This window comes from Myxocyprinus asiaticus, chromosome 30, assembly GCF_019703515.2.
Source record: "Myxocyprinus asiaticus isolate MX2 ecotype Aquarium Trade chromosome 30, UBuf_Myxa_2, whole genome shotgun sequence".
Classification (NCBI taxonomy): domain Eukaryota; kingdom Metazoa; phylum Chordata; class Actinopteri; order Cypriniformes; family Catostomidae; genus Myxocyprinus; species Myxocyprinus asiaticus.
Window position 1 is genome coordinate 10,439,197 of NC_059373.1, and position 18,828 is coordinate 10,458,024.

The 18,828-nt window shown below is 37.4% G+C and overlaps 1 protein-coding gene across 1 annotated transcript in view; it reads right to left on the bottom strand.

Annotated features, from left to right (window-relative positions):
- Window positions 1-5,848: 5,848 nt before the first annotated feature.
- Window positions 5,849-18,828, bottom strand: part of LOC127421523 (CCR4-NOT transcription complex subunit 3-like) — a 32,037-nt gene continuing 19,057 nt past the window's right edge. The window contains exons 8-18 of the mRNA XM_051664621.1: window positions 17,619-17,838; window positions 17,418-17,542; window positions 14,852-14,905; window positions 13,915-14,776; window positions 11,816-11,921; window positions 11,148-11,289; window positions 9,670-9,766; window positions 9,217-9,415; window positions 8,297-8,429; window positions 7,929-8,054; window positions 5,849-6,404 (exon numbers count right to left, since the gene is read on the bottom strand). Coding sequence (XP_051520581.1) covers window positions 6,306-6,404; window positions 7,929-8,054; window positions 8,297-8,429; window positions 9,217-9,415; window positions 9,670-9,766; window positions 11,148-11,289; window positions 11,816-11,921; window positions 13,915-14,776; window positions 14,852-14,905; window positions 17,418-17,542; window positions 17,619-17,838 — 2,163 coding nt within the window. The 3' untranslated portion in view covers window positions 5,849-6,305. The remainder of the gene's footprint in view (window positions 6,405-7,928; window positions 8,055-8,296; window positions 8,430-9,216; window positions 9,416-9,669; window positions 9,767-11,147; window positions 11,290-11,815; window positions 11,922-13,914; window positions 14,777-14,851; window positions 14,906-17,417; window positions 17,543-17,618; window positions 17,839-18,828) is intronic.

Below are 18,828 nucleotides of genomic sequence, written 5' to 3' on the forward strand. Positions count from 1 at the left end.
TTACATCAGTTGATTGGAGCGAACAGATGTATGCACGTGGTTTCATTTGCTAAATGTTGGAAATAATCTGCCAATCGCTGGCACGCTTCATTGGCCGAGAACGTCTTTTCTGCGCGTGCTGGACCTATGGTTTTTATAGGGGAAAATAAAATGACGCTCGTGTGCAGGCAGGCACGCGCGTACGATATTCAAGCGCGCGAGAATTTGTGAACCTCTTATATCATTATCTTAGATTATTATATTACTTTAGAGTGCATCTGCAGAGTTAGAATACAGATGGAGATTTGCCCTTACGTTTGATGTGTGACAGACAAACTCTGGCAGTACAGTAAGACAAAGTACACAATGTTAATAATACATTCTCTGAAAAACCTAAATATCTTATGCAGTGTTGTTTCTAAAACAAAATAAATCAAACTGATCTTGTATTAAGGATTTTTAGATATTTTTACAGGAAAACAATACAAAAAATATCATCAAGAATACTAATATCAAAAGTCTTACTAGAAAAAAAGAAATTATGATCCAACGTGAATTTTCTTGATAAAAAAATATGATCGTGCCTGGTAATGTGCATGTAAAATGGCTAGAAATAGCATTTTAGCTTAGCGTAAAGCTGACAATTTACACAAGGTTTATTTCTATTTCTTCTGCTCCAAACTTACTTCAAACTTACTTCTCTGTCTGCTCGTATGAATGTAACACATCATAAGAAAGTGTTTCACCGCTGTTCAAATGCACTTTGGATCGCATCATTTATATGTATAAATGTTTTCCATCTGAAAGGACTAAATATTAAATGAAACAAATGACAATAAAATGCAAAGTAATCTCTTCAGTAATCAAAATACTTTTGAATGTAACTGTATTCTAATTACCAATGATTTAAATTGTAACTGTAGTGGAATACAGTTACTTATATTTTGTATTTTAAATACGTAATCCCGTTACATGTATTCCGTTACTCCCCAACCTTGTGTGTGTGTGTGTGTGTGTGTGTATATATATATATATATAAATGCTGTACAGTTGGTTGCTCTGGCAACTGAAGAATCCCATGACAATCAATAATGGATTTAACTCAGTTCCACTGAATGATAACTCTTTCTCTTTTAGTTTGACAGGTGTTTGCAAATTTTATATCTGTGTATGGCTAGACCCTCTGGACACTTGTGTCACATTTAAAATGATTGAAAGTCCTTGCATTGGACAACAATATCAAACTAAATTGCATCAAAGAAAGATAGCACAAGCACATTTTATGCAAAACATTTAGTAAAAAATTAAAAGTAAAAAAATAAAATAAAAGGCGTTAGGATTTAAATGGTCAAAAACCACATTCTGGTAATATTTAAAGGAATAGTTCACCCAAAAATGAAAATTATCTCATCATTTACTCACCCTCAGCCATCCCAGATGTGTAAGACTTTCCTTCTGCAGAACACAAAGATGTTTAGAAGAATATCTCAGCTCTGTAGGTCCATACAATGCAAGTGGATGGCAACCAAAACTTTGAAGATCCAGAAAGCACATAAAGGCAGCATAAAAGTAATCCATATTACTTAAGTGTTTAATCCATGTCAGCTGAAGTGATCCATTTGGTTTTGGGTGAGAACAGACCAAATTATACAGTAACTCTATTTTTATATAATTCTGTTTTACTGTACATATTGCCATTGCAGTCTCTAGGAGCATTCATGATTTTAAGGTCGATTACAATTCCTAGTGCTTGACACATGTGCAGAGTGCTAAATGATGCTAGGAAATGTAATCAAGCTTGAAATCCTGATCGCCAAGGAGACTGCTGATGTAACCAGTCCTGCTCCACCCGCTCGGAGCGGGATTTGAGCCGGCGTCTCCGGCAGGGGAGGCGGGCATGCTAATGAGGAGGCTAAAGGCTACAGCCTCTAGTACAGCTGCTAGTGGGCCTCTTGAGGCCAGGGGAGTGAGGTTTACACATACCACACAGCTATCACGTACCAGCTGGCTCCCGTTACATTAACCCCCCTAAACCTCACTCCCATCCGGGTCATGGAATCACTGTATCCGTTCCTGCTCGAACCACTCCATGCGGGATTCGAACCGGCATCAGCCGGCATGGGAGGCGGGCGCTCTAATGAGGAGGCTAAAGACTACAGCCCCTAGCGTCAGTCGCTAGTGCGCCTCTTGAGGCCATGGGAGTGAGGTTTACACACAATGCACAGCTATCACATACCAGCTGGCTCAGCCATGTTCTTAAAGATTGTTTCCTCTTGAATGATTAAATAAATGAATGTTAAATTATTAATAAATTAATGTTAAATTATGACTGAATCTGAATCAGATTCTTTCAGTACCAGTGTGGCCCAAGTGATTTCTTGGTTTATACTTATAAAAATGTTACCCATACAAACATGTCCCAAAAACTTTGTGATTGAGCATGATTTGTTTTCCATCTTTTTTTCTTATTTAATTCTTACGCCAGTGGTTCTGTCAGTAACTGGATGCCATGCATAGATATAAACTCTTTGGGAGCTGGCACTGGCTTTCTCATGTTGTGAAAATTCAAGATGGTTTCAGGAAGCAGTCTGGACAAGATAGCATTGTTTTCAAGTATCACACTGCAGTTTAAAGGCAACACACTATAGGACATTGGGGAATGAGCATTTCAATCTGCAGTGACGTGTAAGAGAGAATGTTTGTATGTGGGGCATGACACGACACCCTGTGTTTCTGGAGGCAATGGTGAGGTCAGGCTTGTCACTGTGGGAGCTTCATGGTAGTGAACCTGCCAGAAGTGCTCGTGGCATTCACACACACAAACATACACAGCCAAATGATTCAAACAGTCCTGGAGCTGCTGGCCCAAACCAAATGCGTCGCAGAGGCCACACGCACAAATAATCAGACATAAAAACATGGCATTATGGGACGAATATGCTCACAGATGCATGAATGTGATAAAAACATATTCAGGTATGTTGTAATGGTATTTTTGCAGTGCGGCTCAATATGAACATGCCAATCCACATAACATAGCTGGGGAAAATGTGTACTGTGCTAATACTGTGACTATAAACAAAAAAGTGTTTTCTCACTGCCTTGTCTGAGATACCCGTTTTACACTATGAAAAATATGAATATACATCTAAAAGTGTATTAATGCAATGTGCATGCTTTCAGTAATACACAGAGGATTGATGGTGAAATGGAAATTACTGCTACATTTAACAGAATTCCACCAACAAATTACCATTAAAGTCCTGTTTTTGTTTCAATATTGGTTATGCAAGACTACCCTCAGGATTCTTTATTTGTAAGAGAGTTAAAACCATTCTCTTCAAGATCCAGACCAATACCAGACCTCCTAAGAGGACTCAGAAGTGGTCGTGTCTAAAAGGAAACCATTCGGATGCCGAAAGTCTTGCGAAGTTCACACACTGCGTTTATTATGTTTATTTGGAGTCCCACAGAAACCCATAAATCCAACTCTAACCTTGGTAACAGCAAATGCGACTCTCGTGAGACTCTGGCATACGGACCGTTAACTTCTAGACACAACTGCACAAAGTCTAGTATGACTGCACCATTAAGGCCAAAGTCATCTTCGGTTGTCCACATTGCTGATCGGAATGTGCAGTCAGCATAACACAAATTTTGTCATCAGCACAGTCTGCACGGACTGTCCATGTGTGGCCCAAATTTTCTCAACAAGTACAGTTCTCGTCTGTGCACATTGTCGGCGCATGCTGTTGACTACTAAAAGAATATCACAAAGCAGTCGTAGTGTGAATGTGTCGCAGGCGTTCGTATTTGCTCGCAGTCAAAAGAGTATACTTTGAAAAGCTGAGCGCTCAAGCGTGTTCGAGGCGATCCTGAACGTGGATAAACGACGTATACCAGAGCTTGTAGTGTGAACATGGCAGATTGTTAAATATAATTAGTGTAAAATCGCTCATTCTCAACAATGATGAAAACACAAAGTGTTTTTTTTTTTTTTAAGTAATTATTTTATTTATATTTTACAGTCTTTACTTTCATTGCAGTGTTTTTTTTAATCCAGTCCACTTTGCAAGTGAAATATCCCATGCCATTTAAATGAAAATTTTTTGGGGGGGGGGGGACAGAAGGAGAACAAGTGTTCTGTACAACACTTTTCCCTATAGAAAAATAAAATAAATAAATAAATAAATAATAATACACCGATCAGCCACAACATTAAAACCACCAGCCTAATGTTGTTTAGGCCCCCCTAGGTGTCGCAAAAACAGCGCCAACCCGCATCTCAGAGTAGCATTCTGATATGATATTCTTCTCACCACAATTGTACAGAGTGGTTATCTGAGTTACCATAGACTTTGTCAGTTCGAACCAGTCTGGCCATTCTCTGTTGAACTCTCTCATCAACAAGTAAATTCTAGAGACTGTTGTGTGTGAAAATCCCAGGAGATCAGCAGTTACAGAAATACTCAAACCAGCCCAGCCCATCTAGCACCAACAATCATCCACGCGATTATTTGATCAGCCAATCACGTGGCAGCAGTGCAGTGCATAAAATCAAGCAGCTCTGGGTCAAGAGCTTCAGTTAATGTTTACATCACCCATCAGAATGGGGAAAAAATTTGATCTCAGTGATTTGGAGCGTGGCATGATTGTTGGTGCCAGATGGGCTGGTTTGAGTATTTCTGTAACTGCTGATCTCCTGGGATTTTCACACACAACAGTCTCTAGAATTTACTCCGAATGGTGCCAAAACCAAAAAACATCCAGTGAGTGGCAGTTCTGTGGACGGAAACACCTTGTTGATGAGAGGCGTCAACCGAGAATGGCCAGACTGGTTCGAACTGACAAAGTCTCCTCAAACTCAGATAACCGCTCTGTACAATTGTGGTGAAAAGAATATCATCTCAGAATGCTATTCTATTCTGAGATGCGGGTTGCCGCTGTTTTGGTGGCACGAGGGGGACCTACACAATATTAGGCAGGTGGTTTTAATGTTGTGGCTGATCAGTGTATATATATATATATTTCACATTTCTCCTCTCTTCCATATGCTCATTGTGAAAGATAAACGTCACGATAAAAACATGGTTTTGTCCATGGGCATTTTGTAGGTTGGGTTTTTAACACCACTTTCTTGATGAATTATAAAGAAACTTATAAATGACTTGACCACATCCCTCTCTACAGAATTTTTCCTTATGTCTGTGGTTGCAAACTTACCCGGCACAAACAAATAGGGGGGACAATACTTTAAGCTTAAAATGTCAGAAACTGTCATTGTGAAAAGAAAAAGTGAAGAGTTAATGAAGTCTTGTGAAGCTCTGGAAAGCTTGTCGATATTGTTTCACTTTCAAAAATTCCCAAATAATTTAGCTACGATGTACATTTACCATATTCATAAACATGTTCATTAATTACCTTTCTGAGTCTCAATAAAAGCTCTGCATATTTAACAAACAGATCACAGAGGCACATTTTTTTTTACATCTTGGTGAGAGTGACAATCCTGACCGGTTTGGAGTAACTTGGTCTCTTTGTTTGTTAATGCTTATAAACACACCTTTAAAATAAGTGTGCTTTTAATAATAGCTAGTGCTGTAGACTCGCTCATTACTCTGTTATTTAGTGCATGGCTATAAATATTACTATTAAGAGTATGGGGGCATGTACATGAAAGCTTATATGTATTAATTATGAATAAAGACCTGTGCATTAATCAGTGCCTGCAAGACTAAGGTGTAACGAAGAAAGAAAGCTTCTTAGGTCAAAACTGATACTACTTTGGCAACCAGAATATGGTTTTGCTGAAACCTTTAATTGCTGATGTTTACTTTAAAAGGTATCATAGGAATAAAACAACTGTAGCTCAGAAAAAATTGTTTAATTTAGTTTTACGTTTTCAATGTCATAGTGAATCTTTAGAACTTAATTTTAAACAATTAACCATGGCTAGATAATTAGTCCACATCTAGTTTTGTTTTTGTTGTAATTTTGCTTATAAGGGTGAATGCTTTGCACGACCACATTCAACATCTTCTTTGGTGCAATAATGCTCCATAAAGTTTCATTATCTAAGATGGAAGAAGTTGAGATATTTAACGCTGTTCAGCGCGATTTAATGAGAAGGCAGAGTCATAAGGGGAGGGAGTGGCTTGTGGGTGGGGTGGATTGAAAAGAGTGGGAGGGCTCCAGATGCATTATGCACCAGCGAGACATAAAACAGTTCCGCATATGCATCTGGATCTCCACCTCAGTGAATAAAAGAGAGTGTGTTGATTCAGTCCGGAATGTCGACATAGTCCTCCGTTCTTGTTGTCCATCCGTTACTGAAGGTCTCGGTCCTCAAGGTACCTGTACTCAAACGTAAATCCTTCCTTTTTCCTCTGGCCCCATTTCTCATAGTCAAAGTAAATATATGTCCCCTGTAGAAAGACAGAAACAAATCACTCTTTTAGAAATATGCAGTTAAAAAAATAGAAGCATTTTCATGTAAATTTAATTTTCATTTACTACAACATAGTTTTAATCCAGAACCCAGAATTTAGATCTGACAAAGTAGTTTGTAGGGTCATTTGAAGTTGCTGGTACTAGACATTAAACTTGAAGTAGCCATACTGTTTTGTATAGCAGTTTATGAAGACTGCTGCGCCATTAGCTGAATGATTTTTTCCATTAATGTAATATTATCAATTTCATATTTCCCCAACCCTGAAGGGTATGTAAAAAACAAACTGTGATTGGTTTCAGTGGTCCAGACTTTATGTTGATAGTAAAAAAGTCTGGCTTTGTGAGACTAACTACAAAATTGTATATTCAATATGGACATTTCCTGGACTTTTTAAGATGTTATTAAGTTCCAGAAGATTTCCAGACCTGGAAAAGTTAAAATCTCTTGATATTTCCAGGTTTCCCATGGCCGCAGGAATTTGGGCAGGGATCGATTCCGATTAACAAGCTCTCGATTCGATTATGAATAGATTCACATGGGTATATTTCAGTTATAATGTCCCTTTGCTTACATTTAAAAGAAATTCTCTCCCAGCTAATGTTGTTACTTATACAAGGGACCTTTTAACTAGGTACATAATGAAAATATACATTTTACTAATTGTACTATATGAATTTTTCATCATTTTGGTCACATTTTAGCTTTTTAAAAATGAACAAATCCATGTATTCAATTAATAAATATTAATAAAATTAGTAAAAATATTGCATATGTTATTTGTTACATGCTTATTGTTTAATGCATAATTTATACTATTTACAAGTATTTACATTGATTTGTTGAACATGTGCTAAAAACCGGTACTGTCTCTTTAAGAAAACAGGCATTTCTGTAAAGAGCATCTGTAAATGAGTGCATATTAACGAGAAAGGACTCGAATGGCTTTACCTCATCCGTGCAATGTGTGATTAGAATTAAACGTTTCTTTTTGTTTTCAATTAACAACTGACTGGAAAGAACAGAAAAGGTATTAAAAGAGACAGTATTCAATGACAAATGTGTTGCGTGGATCTTGTCTTTGGAAACATTACATGGAACAACTTTTACTCTTAACACGCAGTGTAAGGATCTCGCTGTTGAATACTCCACCACTAGACTACACAATCACTGTTGAGTGAAATCTAAACATTTACCAGCCAGTTGCCAAATATATCAATTTTAGTCACATAGCACAAAATTTAGTTGCAAATGAGAGCGATTTCCTCTCATTGGCGTAGAGGGTTGCGCATAGAGTAAAAGATCGATCTTGGGATTTACAAATCGATATCGAGATTGTTCAAATGAAGATAACTATGCATCAGAAACATCAATATTATTACACACCCCTAGTAGGAATGCTGGTATTTAAAGTTTGTGAGACTTAAATCAGTCTAACAACTGACTGTTGGTTGTTCTTAAGAGATGTGGTAAAATAAATTTAAGTTAGAGTGTGACCCACTTGCTCAAACTCATCAGTGATGGTCTTAGGCTCCTTGTGCCTCTGAAACCACATCATGTACTTTGTGTGAAACCTCCACGACTGCTTTTTCAAGGCCTTGGCTGCTAGATACTGCGCTTTTGTACCCTAGGGAGAGGAAGAGAATAATCAGTCATTCACCAGCAATACACCAGTAAAAGGGACTGTGATCTTACCGTAATCCTGAAAACCCCCTCAGAGATCAATAAACTACCTCGATCTATCTAACAAATGCAAAGTATGTGTGCTTACTGAAGGACAAAACAACTTGTTTGCAATTACTGAGGCTTCAGGAAGGACGTTAACGGTACAAGCATCTCTAAATGTCCTTAAAAGACAGAAACACACACCTCCAAGTAGTAAAAGATGAAGAAGAGGGTCTCTGTGGACAGTCTCTGGTAGAACTCCACACTCTCAGAGTGAGGAGGTGGCATCTGATGGTGAAAAGGCAGTGTTGGGCAGGGGTTCCTCATCAGGTACTGCCTGTGTGGAATACAAAGAATTAAATTCTAACTTTAGAATGATTAAAGAGTACAAGAAAACAGAAGTTTGAAAGAAGGCAGACATTTCAGATCAACAGAAATGTGATATTTTTGTGTGTGGATGATTCCAAAATCATATTAGGAGGATCAAAGTACTTTAGTGAATAGTTCACCCTAAAATGAAAATTCTCTGATCATTTTGTCACCCACATGCCATCCTAGATGTGTATGACTTTCTTTCTTTTGCTGAACACAAAGATTTTTTGAAAAATCTTCCATTATTACGGAAATGCTCTTTACTTTGTTGAAATCAGGGTTCATTAAAATTAATTTAGTTCATCAGGAGTCATTTGGAAATGTATCCTATTAATTAAAAGTCAAACTTATTAAAACCTACTGAAACCTATTAAAAGTCACTTTTGGAAATACAATTTTTTAATATGAAAAAAATAATTGATACATTAAATTACTGATTTATAGAATTATTTATTGATTTACTTATTTTTTATTTTGAGTACATTTTGGTGCTCCATATTCTAAAAGGGGTACATCTGGATGTTTCTGTACAGAAATACAATTATGCAAACTCTATAAATTTTTCAGTGCCCAAAATCATCATAAAGCTGCATTATATATTGTATCATACAATATAAAAAAAAAAAAAAAAAAATGATCCAAAACATGGGCAAATCTGACGAGTTTCTATAATATTCATAGACTTGAAGGCATGCCTGTACTCACCTGTCAGAATCATTAAGAGCTAAGGAATTGTATATGTGTGTGTGTACCTGATTCTCTCAGAGTTGGACGGGTGAGGCATGTGTGTCCAGGCGGACTCCTGCATGGCTTGATGGTAGAGCTGCTCTTTGGAGAGGGAGACGGGCCCCAGCGGACACACACCTAATGATGGGGGGATGTTCACCTCTGACAGAGCAGGGTGAGGAGCTGCAGGAGTGTCTGAAGTAGCCGTGGAGCTGGGGAATATATCTGGAGGGAGAGAGGATGAAAGAAAGAAATGCAATATAACAAAGTATGACATAATGAGGTGAATCACAACATATATATTTTTAATGGAAAAATGACTCAAAAACTACTTGATTTGTTTTAAATATAAACAGGACATATCATAATACAAAAGAGCGGGGGGGGGTGGGGGGAATGGGGTTCAGGGGAGGGGGAGTATCTTGCCCACTCCTAATCTCTGATATAACGGGAAAGAATAAGAGTGTGTTGATAGTTACCACTAGTGATATGTAGTGCAGACAGTTCTCCTTCTAAACCTGACTCCTGGGCGACCCGCTCTGCCATTGATTTGAGAGAACTGAGGGGCTCCTGAGGCTGGAGAGAGCAAGAACATCCAACAGAAATACACTTTAGCAACATTTGCCATTTAAAGAAATTATACCACTGATACGGTGATCAATTAAATGTTTACCTCTAGTGATCTAGCCTGTTGATGATTGGGGGAGGCGGGGGGGAATTGTTTTTAAAAGCTGAAATTATTTTAAAGGGACAGTACACCCAAAAATGAAATTTCTGTCATAATTTACTAACCCTTATGTTTCTCCCATTCCAGAACCATTTAATCTTTCATTATCTTTTTGTGTTCCGTGGAGGAAAGGAAATACAGATTTGGAATAATATGAGGGTAAGTAAATAATGAGAGAATTGTCATTTTTGGGTGATCTGTACCTTGAACTTGACACTGCCTCTTAAAAATTTGCCATTCATGGCGCAAGACACCAAAAAGCAAGAAAAACCTGAACAGTCAAAGATGTCCATTTAGCGAATGTTTAGACAGAAAATGTATTAAAACAGTGCAGACGGATGCAAGAACATCCTCTGTGAACAATCCCAAATTCATAGAATAAACATTGTGGTGACAAAATTCAAATTATGAAACTAATAAAACACTAGCCTATTCTGTACAGCAAACAGCTTTCTCAGAATGCACTCTGGGAATGTTTAAAGGGATAGTTCACCCAAAAATGAAAATTCTCTCATCATTTACTCACCCTCATGCCATCCCAGATGTGTATGACTTTCTTTCTTCTGCAGAACACAAATGAAGATTTTTAGAAAAATATCTCAGCTCTGTAGGTCCATACAATGCAAGTGAATGGTGATCAGACCTTTTGTAGCTCCAAAAATCACATAAAGGAAACAAAGGTAATCTATATGACTCCAGTGTTTAAATCCATATCTTCTGAAGCGATATAACAGGTGTGGGTGAGAAACAGAACAATATTTAAGTCCTTTTTTTACTCTAAATCTCTACTTTAACTTTCAGACGTGAAAGTGAATCTAAACAGGTACCACATGTGACTTTCAGATGTAAAAGTGAAAGTGGAGATTTAGAGTAAAAAAAATGACAAATTTTGATCTGTTTCTCACCCTCACCTCTTATATTGCTTCTGAAGATATGGATTTAAGCACTGGAGTCATACGGATTTCTTTATCTTTCCTTTATGTGATTTCTGGAGCTACAAAGGTCTTTTCATCATTCGCTTGCATTGTATGAACCAACAGAGCTGAGATATTCTTCTAAAAATCTTCATTTGTGTTCTGCTGAAGAAAAAACACATCTGGGATGGCATGAGGGTGAGTAAATGATGAGAGAATTTTCATTTTTGGGTGAACTATCCCTTTAAAACAAGTTCAGCTTTAAAAACATATCTTGAGATGATGTGGCGAGTGTGTATCTGAAGGTGCGACTGACCTTAATGATGTCGGCAGCTTGTGTGTAGGAGTGTGGGCCATTCAGCAGGCTGCCAGCACCCGGTTTACTCTCACTGTATGATGGCGAGGGCGAGCTGGGCATCAGTGTCATCGACCCCAGAAGGCTGGACCCACTGTCCTTACTGTTTTGACAAGAGAAAGAGTAGCATTTACAAAATTGTTTTAATGATGCTTCAAACACATTTGCAGTTTAGCAGTTTTAAAGGAAAAGCATTGATTTCTAGCTTCTTTTGATGCAGTCTTTACCACTTTATTTCCAACTAGATTTTTAGCTTTTCGGAAGAAAATGTGAGTGTTGCCTGCTTGTGCAAAACTTGCCGTCAGAATGCTATAGTGTTCTGAACGGTTGTTAATGTGTTGTTATGTGGTTGAAGGGATGTTCTGGGAAGTTGCTTTAATTCTGATCCCTAGATATAGCTTGGGTACCTCCTTCAAGTCAGTGATGTTTGCATTAGCAAGAGCCACTAATAAACCCTTCTTTGTTACTAGTTTTGGAAAAAAGGGACAAAATCAACTTGATTTTTGTATAGCATGGTCAAAAAACTCACAATATTACATCACTATTATACTTTTCAAATGTAATAAGGCAGTTGCAGTTCTGTGGCTGTCTATATGAGTTTGAGTACAAGAAAGTGAACCAATACCCACGGCTGATTTGTTGTGGAATTTAAAGACACGGATTGGCTGTTCTGTGATTGGCTGGCACTGTTGAGGGCGGAGTCTGACGTGCTGTCTGCTACCACAGCACTATAACCTGGAAGGGGGGGGGAATAAACAAATATTAATATAATAATTTCAGTCTCTCCTTATTACATTATATTGTGTAATAGCTGTTGTAAAACTGATTCCGACTTTAAATTAATGTTTAAACTGATTGGATGAGCAGTTTTCAAAGCCGTTGCAAAATGACTTTCAATGTACACCTGTGACCGCATATTCTGTATTAATGTGCCAAGCTCCTATGTTGCAAACCAGTATTACAGTTTAAAATCAGTTTTATAAAAGCCAAAGGCCATTATGATTACATTTAGTTTGATTTCAGTCGGACTAAAACAAGAAAAAGCGAGGAATACCGGGATGACCTAATATTTCTGGCAAAATTCTGAGTTGCGCATCCTTTGGACACTGTACCATCCCTTAATAAATCGGGAGTTGAGGAGACATGACATTAAAATGCTGGATAGAAAAAAAAACGGGGACAACCACAGGTCGAACGGCTTTCAACTGTACGCGCTACAGATGCCAAGAAAGTTGTTCCTTGTGCTTAATGTGTATTTATTAAACAAAACCAGGGTTGATTGTTTTCACGATATTTGGGCCATGGGACAATGCCCACATTCCCAGATGAAGTATGTTCGGAATGTATTCACACTACTCGCCTGCATACCAGAAGAATGCACTTTTCTACTGGCCTAGAAGTGCATCCTTCATCAAATACAGTACATAATCTGACAGTATGCAATTTCGGACTCAGCGAATGTGATTGTAGCTCGGCTTCGTCCATCATGTATACACGTTAATCGGACAACAACTGGCCTCGCTGTCATGCGCATGCTCCAAAAGCTGAAGTGCTACATACAGTACAATACTGTACATTCTATATATATATATATATATATATATATATATACACTTTTTTTTATATATTTTTATTTTTAATTTTTATTGAATAATGTGTATCTATATAGTGTGTATTGTATACTGTACAGTGTATGTTATTATTTGTATATTGTTGAGTGTAATTATGTGTATATCAGATGTTTAAATTGTGTTGTGTTAATTTGATGTTATTGTAAATTGGTATATGTCTCATCACTGTCATGACTGCTATGTTGATCAGACTAGACACTCTGATGTACTTATCCTCTTGTTTAGTTGTACATCTGTCCTTCCACATCTCTTTCTGTCCTTGTTAGAGCCAGTTGTCCTTTGTCTTTGAAGACTGTAGTGTACACCTTTGTATGAAATCTTCAGTTTTTTGGCAATTTCAAGCATTGTATAGCCTTCTTTCCTCAAAACAACGATTGACTGATGAGTTTCTAGAGAAAGCTGTTTCTTTTTTTGCCATTTTTGACCTAATATTGACCTTAAGACATGCCAGTCTATTGCATACTGTGGCAACTCAAAAACAAACACAAAGACAATGTTAAGCTTAATTTAATAAACCAAATAGCTTTCAACTGTGTTTGATACAATGGCAAGTGATCTTCTAGTACCAAATGAGCAATTTAGCATGATTACTCAAGGATAAGGTGTTCGAGTGATGGCTGCTGGAAATGGGGCCTGTCTAGATTTGATAAAAAATGACTTTTTTCAAATAGAGATGGTGCTGTTTTTTACATCAGTAATGTCCTGACTATACTTTGTGATCAGTTGAACGCCACTTTGGTGAATTAAAGTACCAATTTCCGTCCGAAACAGCTAAATCTGTACATTATTCCAAACTTTTGGCCGCCAGTGTATTACTGGCACTTCATCAGCTGACGACCTTCCTTCTAATATTCAATTACACATTGTGTCATGCTTACTGGGGCAGACAGATGAAGAATGTAGCTCAACTATGCAAAAACCCGCCACACCTCAATGATAACTGCCAATGTAAACGCAGAGTGTTGCAGTGATTTTACCATAGGTAAAGTGTTTTTAGGCACGATGCAAAGCCTTGAGTGGCTTATTGGTTTACTTTCTAATAATGTCTAACAATTTACAATTTCTATATGGAGAATTACTCTGCATCAGGTACTTACTTGTACCACCATTTTGTTTCGGTGCACTAGGCGGTTGTGGTAACACAACACTTCCCACAGCTGATGCACTTCCTGTCCCAGATGTCCCTGCATTGCTTCCCATAACTCCCACACTGCTTCCTGAGGACAGTCCTCCTCCCACAGAGCTGGGAGCCACCAGAGGCAAAGGCTCCACTGCGGACTGCATCGACCCAAGATCCAAAACACCTGAGCCCAAAAGGCTTGTGGAGCCTAAACCTCCATTTGTTCCCACTGAGGTTACAAGTCCACTGCAGTTGGTACTACTAACATTCGTTCCAATGGACACTGAGAGCCCGCTGGCTCCTGCGGCGGCCGCTTGCGCATAAGGCGCTGGGGTAGATCCACTCAAAAACCCAGTCATACTGCTCAAGGACGCCGGCATCCCTGATAAAACCAAGCCCGGTATCTGATTTGTGCCACTTGATGACATTGTACCCTTCCCGAGGCCCATATTAGAGATGGGACCTGTCCCCGATAGAGGCTGGCTTTGTGAGTTGGACGTGAGGGAGCCGGGTGCGCTGGTGTTGGCCGGTGAAGTAGAGGTGGATGTTGGGAGTAAGATACTGTTGCTGGAGGAGGCAGAGTTGGGATTGGATTGAGAGGAGATGGAGTTTTTGTATTGGTGCTGTTGTTGGGATTGCTGCATTTGTTGCTGGGTGGCTGAACTGTAGCTGCCAGAGCCGCCCAGGCTGCCTAAGAGACTGCTGCCCCCTGATGTCAAGCTTCCACTTCTGGCGATAGTTGCCATGGAGATCAAAGAGTTTGAAGAAGCTCCAGAAGATGAGGACAACGAAGAGGAGGAGGATAGAGATGAAGATGGATTTCCATTCTTAATAGGTGACTATGACAAAAAGGCAGGATTGGTAAACTAAATGTCAATCAAAAAACACTTATATTGAATTGTTTTATGTCTCACCAGACTGATTTCACTGTCTGTCGAACGACCTCTCTTCTTTTCATCTTCCGAATTCTCAACAGCACAAATAAAGAGAACAGAACAGAAAAACAAACAAATAAACAATTACAAAATTGTTCCACAAAAATAACACATTGATATCTATCCACATATACTGAGTTTACTTATTCATTCCAAAAATAAGTGTTTTATGATTTTTTTTTTTTTTTTTTTACGTTTTTAGTGTTTTAAAGGAATGTTCTGGGTTCAATATAATAATAAGTTAAGATCCATCAAGCTCTACCATCTTGTCAATTGCTACAGAAATGTTCACTCATCCCGAGTTTGTAAAAGCAAACAAAACTCATGTTTATAGTAATACATATACAATAGATGTATATGAGGCAAGGCACTATACTGGAATATTAATTTAAATACACAACGTTTAAAAAATATAGCCACAAGACATTAATATTATGTGTGTTAACATGATGTGAGTGAGTGATAAAATCACTTAACCATGTCTGTGCAAAGTTATAACCCTATCTTTCAACTCATGTCATGACCATGTAAAGTAACTCATGGAATATGTGCAAGGATACCAGAAAGGGTTAGGTTGCATTTGGATATACAGTATATTTAGACATTATCATATTATTAGTTGTCAAAGTTTAGAATTAATTTTTTTTTAAACTGTTTTGAACTGTACATTTTTGCAATAATGTTACATCATGCTTACAGTCAAACTTGACCTGGTGTTACAAAGTGAAGACATAGAATAACCATTTTGTTACCAATCATTTATTTCAAACATCAAAATGTAATAACTCAAAGGAAAATAATGTCAAGAAAATGAACAGTAATAAACAGAAATGAACAACAATGGACTAGGGATGGGACGATATTGTTATCTCACGATTCGGTTCGATATACGATATGAGTTTCACGATTCAATATAAACTTGATTCGATATAATAACACTTAAAATTACAAAATATTACAGAACTTTTTTTCATTTTTAAGAAGTTTAAGAAGTTTGAGCAAAATACATTTATAATTTCTCATCAAAATAAAGTTCTTTAATACACAATATAAATGCTCAAAGTTTAAATAATAAGAGTTTCTCATATACTTTTCTATATAAGAAAAGATGACAAACAAATAAGCTTTCAAAAATAGTGGGGTACATTCAGGCTGATCAGGTGCAGAACAAGCAATAGAACTGAACAAAACCTGTCTTGAAAAAGGTATGTGAAAGTGAATATTTGATTTTTTAATCATTTGTTTGCCATCATTATTAATATCACATTTTAACATTTAAAAATTCTACATTCTATTAATTAATATTATGTCATGAAATGGTTCATATAATAATGACATGAGCTATCACTGTTTGAAATAATGTGTACAATTTACAAGTAAAAACATTGAGTTTACATTCATTTGTATAAGAAACGCTAAAAAGTCACTTTAAAAGAATTTCAATGTGCATTTCAGTGTTTCTTTAGCACATCCATGCTGTGTGAGATTAAAATGTATATTTCTTTTTACTTTATTATCTGACTGTAAAGAACAGAAAGGATGTTAAGACACATTATTCAATGAAAGTGGAGTCACCTCATCTTTGATGTACACACACTATACGGAGGAAACGATCCGTTTTAATCTCAAATACTTTTCATCAAAACAATGCGATTTTCCAGGTACTTCAGTACTTACATTTCTAAAAGCTAAATTCATGCACTTTTAAGCACTTCAAGGACCTTGTGTGAACCCTGTAAACAGTGTAGAAAAATGTGCTGTAGTGGTAAAATCTAGCGATAGAGAGATTATGATGGTTTACGGGTCATTTCATTTATGATCACATGGACAGAGAACAAAGTTGCAAATTTCGAAATATCGAGTTATGCCATGATAGTGTTAATAATTTTTTTGGTCTGCAATATATTGAAATTCGATATATCGTCCTATCCATAAAATGGACTGTGAAAATTCAATTAGTTTCTAAAAAAGAAGACTTTGTTCTTCTGAGTGTGTGCATATGTGTGTGTATGTTCTGCCTTCTGGCTATGTTAGTCTAATTTATTACCCGTTTATTTGTGTGTGTGTTTGCTGCATTGTGGGTGTGTAATGGTCTTCCCCCCTCATTTATGTGTGTTTGTTCTGCAATGTGGCTGATTTATAGAATTTATTTTGCCAAAATAAAAATAAAAAATTGCTCTATGTTATAGTGTCACCAGTTCATTTTTGTTGGGGGGAGGGGTGTATGCTGCTTTTTTTTTTCAGAATCAAAATGTATTTCTCCAAATCCAGTCCAAATTTTGTATGTGTGTTCAGATGGGGTAAAAGTCACTTAAACTTGTACTGCTCAGATAAAGGAAACAATTTTTATTACATCAGAAGTGATTTTGGTCAAAAATGACCGATCAGTAAGGGAGGGTTAAACTCTCTGGAATGTCTTGTCCCATAGACATCCTTTGCATCTGTAAATGCAATTTTTGTTTGTTTTTACAAACTGAGAGATGAGTCGAAATTTCATAAACTATGTTATTTTGAACAAGTGCCACTAAGAGGGGCAGATACTCACCGTAGTGCATGTAGCCAGGGAGGGAGGTATGGGCGAAGATGACGTTGTTGAGGTTGGCGTGGAACTGGAGTTCTGGAAAATTTCATCCTCTGCCTGACATGGAGACGTGGCCACCAGTGGCTGGGCTACACACGGAAAAGGCAGAGTTATGAATGAGAACGAAACACTCAAAAGATATCTTGCATGCACACAAATACTTACGGATCTCCTCCAAATCAAGGTCGTCATAGAGAAACTCGTTCTCCTCAAAGTCAGGGTCCTGAGAAGAATCGAGGTAGTATTCTACATCATCTTTGATCTTGCGGATGGTGTCCACCTGTAACGATTCATTGTCCAGCATTCTGAGGATGGTCTCCAGCATGAGGATGTGATACCGGTGCCTCTCGATCAATCGTTTCAGCTCCTCTATTCGATCTTGCTTCTAAGGTCACAGCATAAGGAAAAAATATATAATTTTGCCACAAATGAATGTGGGAACAAACAAAAAAACTGAAATGATAATTACAGCTGGGAACTTTTTGACACATTAAATAGTCAACAATTAATCGCAGAAATTAAAGTGTTAAGAACATTTTAGCAATTCGGTAGTATTTTTTTTTTTCCATTTCTGAAAATTCACTAATCTTCACGAACAGCTCCTGTGGCTAAAATGGGCATATATACATTTCCAGGAGGTACACACTTGACTGCACATCCTAGCACAGAAACTTTTTGAAAGATTTTGTGGAGCAGTGCAGACTAATTCATTACAAATGTCTCATGCATAATAAACACTGGAGAGGATTTACTGTGAGAATGGAGACTTCACCCGCAAGTGGTGAGCAAGGTGTGGAAAAGATACAGGCAAGCTGCCGTATCTCTTCGGATCGTCCGAAAAAGCTCACTAAGTGTCATCTGAACCACTGTCAAAAGCGAAACCACGCGAGACAGACCCAGAGTGTGCGCGACAGAAGGACCTGGCTGTTCAGCAAGCTGCAGCCAGGTATACTTGTAAAGACTGAACGGAAGCCAGACAAAATAATAGTTTTAAGATTTTGAACTTCAGCAACTGAATTTAATTTGCTTTATATCTGTAAGTATAATGTCTAATAATGGATTGGCAATGCACACTTAAGTTTATCTTGCCAATAAATCTTAATATGAACTGAATCTGCCCATTTGTTCCTATTACCTTCACTGAAAAACACAAGAAGATTTTTTAAGTTAAAGTATAAAGTAAATATATTTATGATGATATATTTTTTAATCTTTGTTGTAATGTGCCATGTCCTATGATTAAATGTGATTAATCTCTGTGAAAACTGTGGGATTAATTGGTTAAAAAATTAAATTGATTCATGGCCCAAATGGTAATGCCATGTATACCAAGTACCATGGTAATACTATGCAGAGTTCCCACACATGACCAATA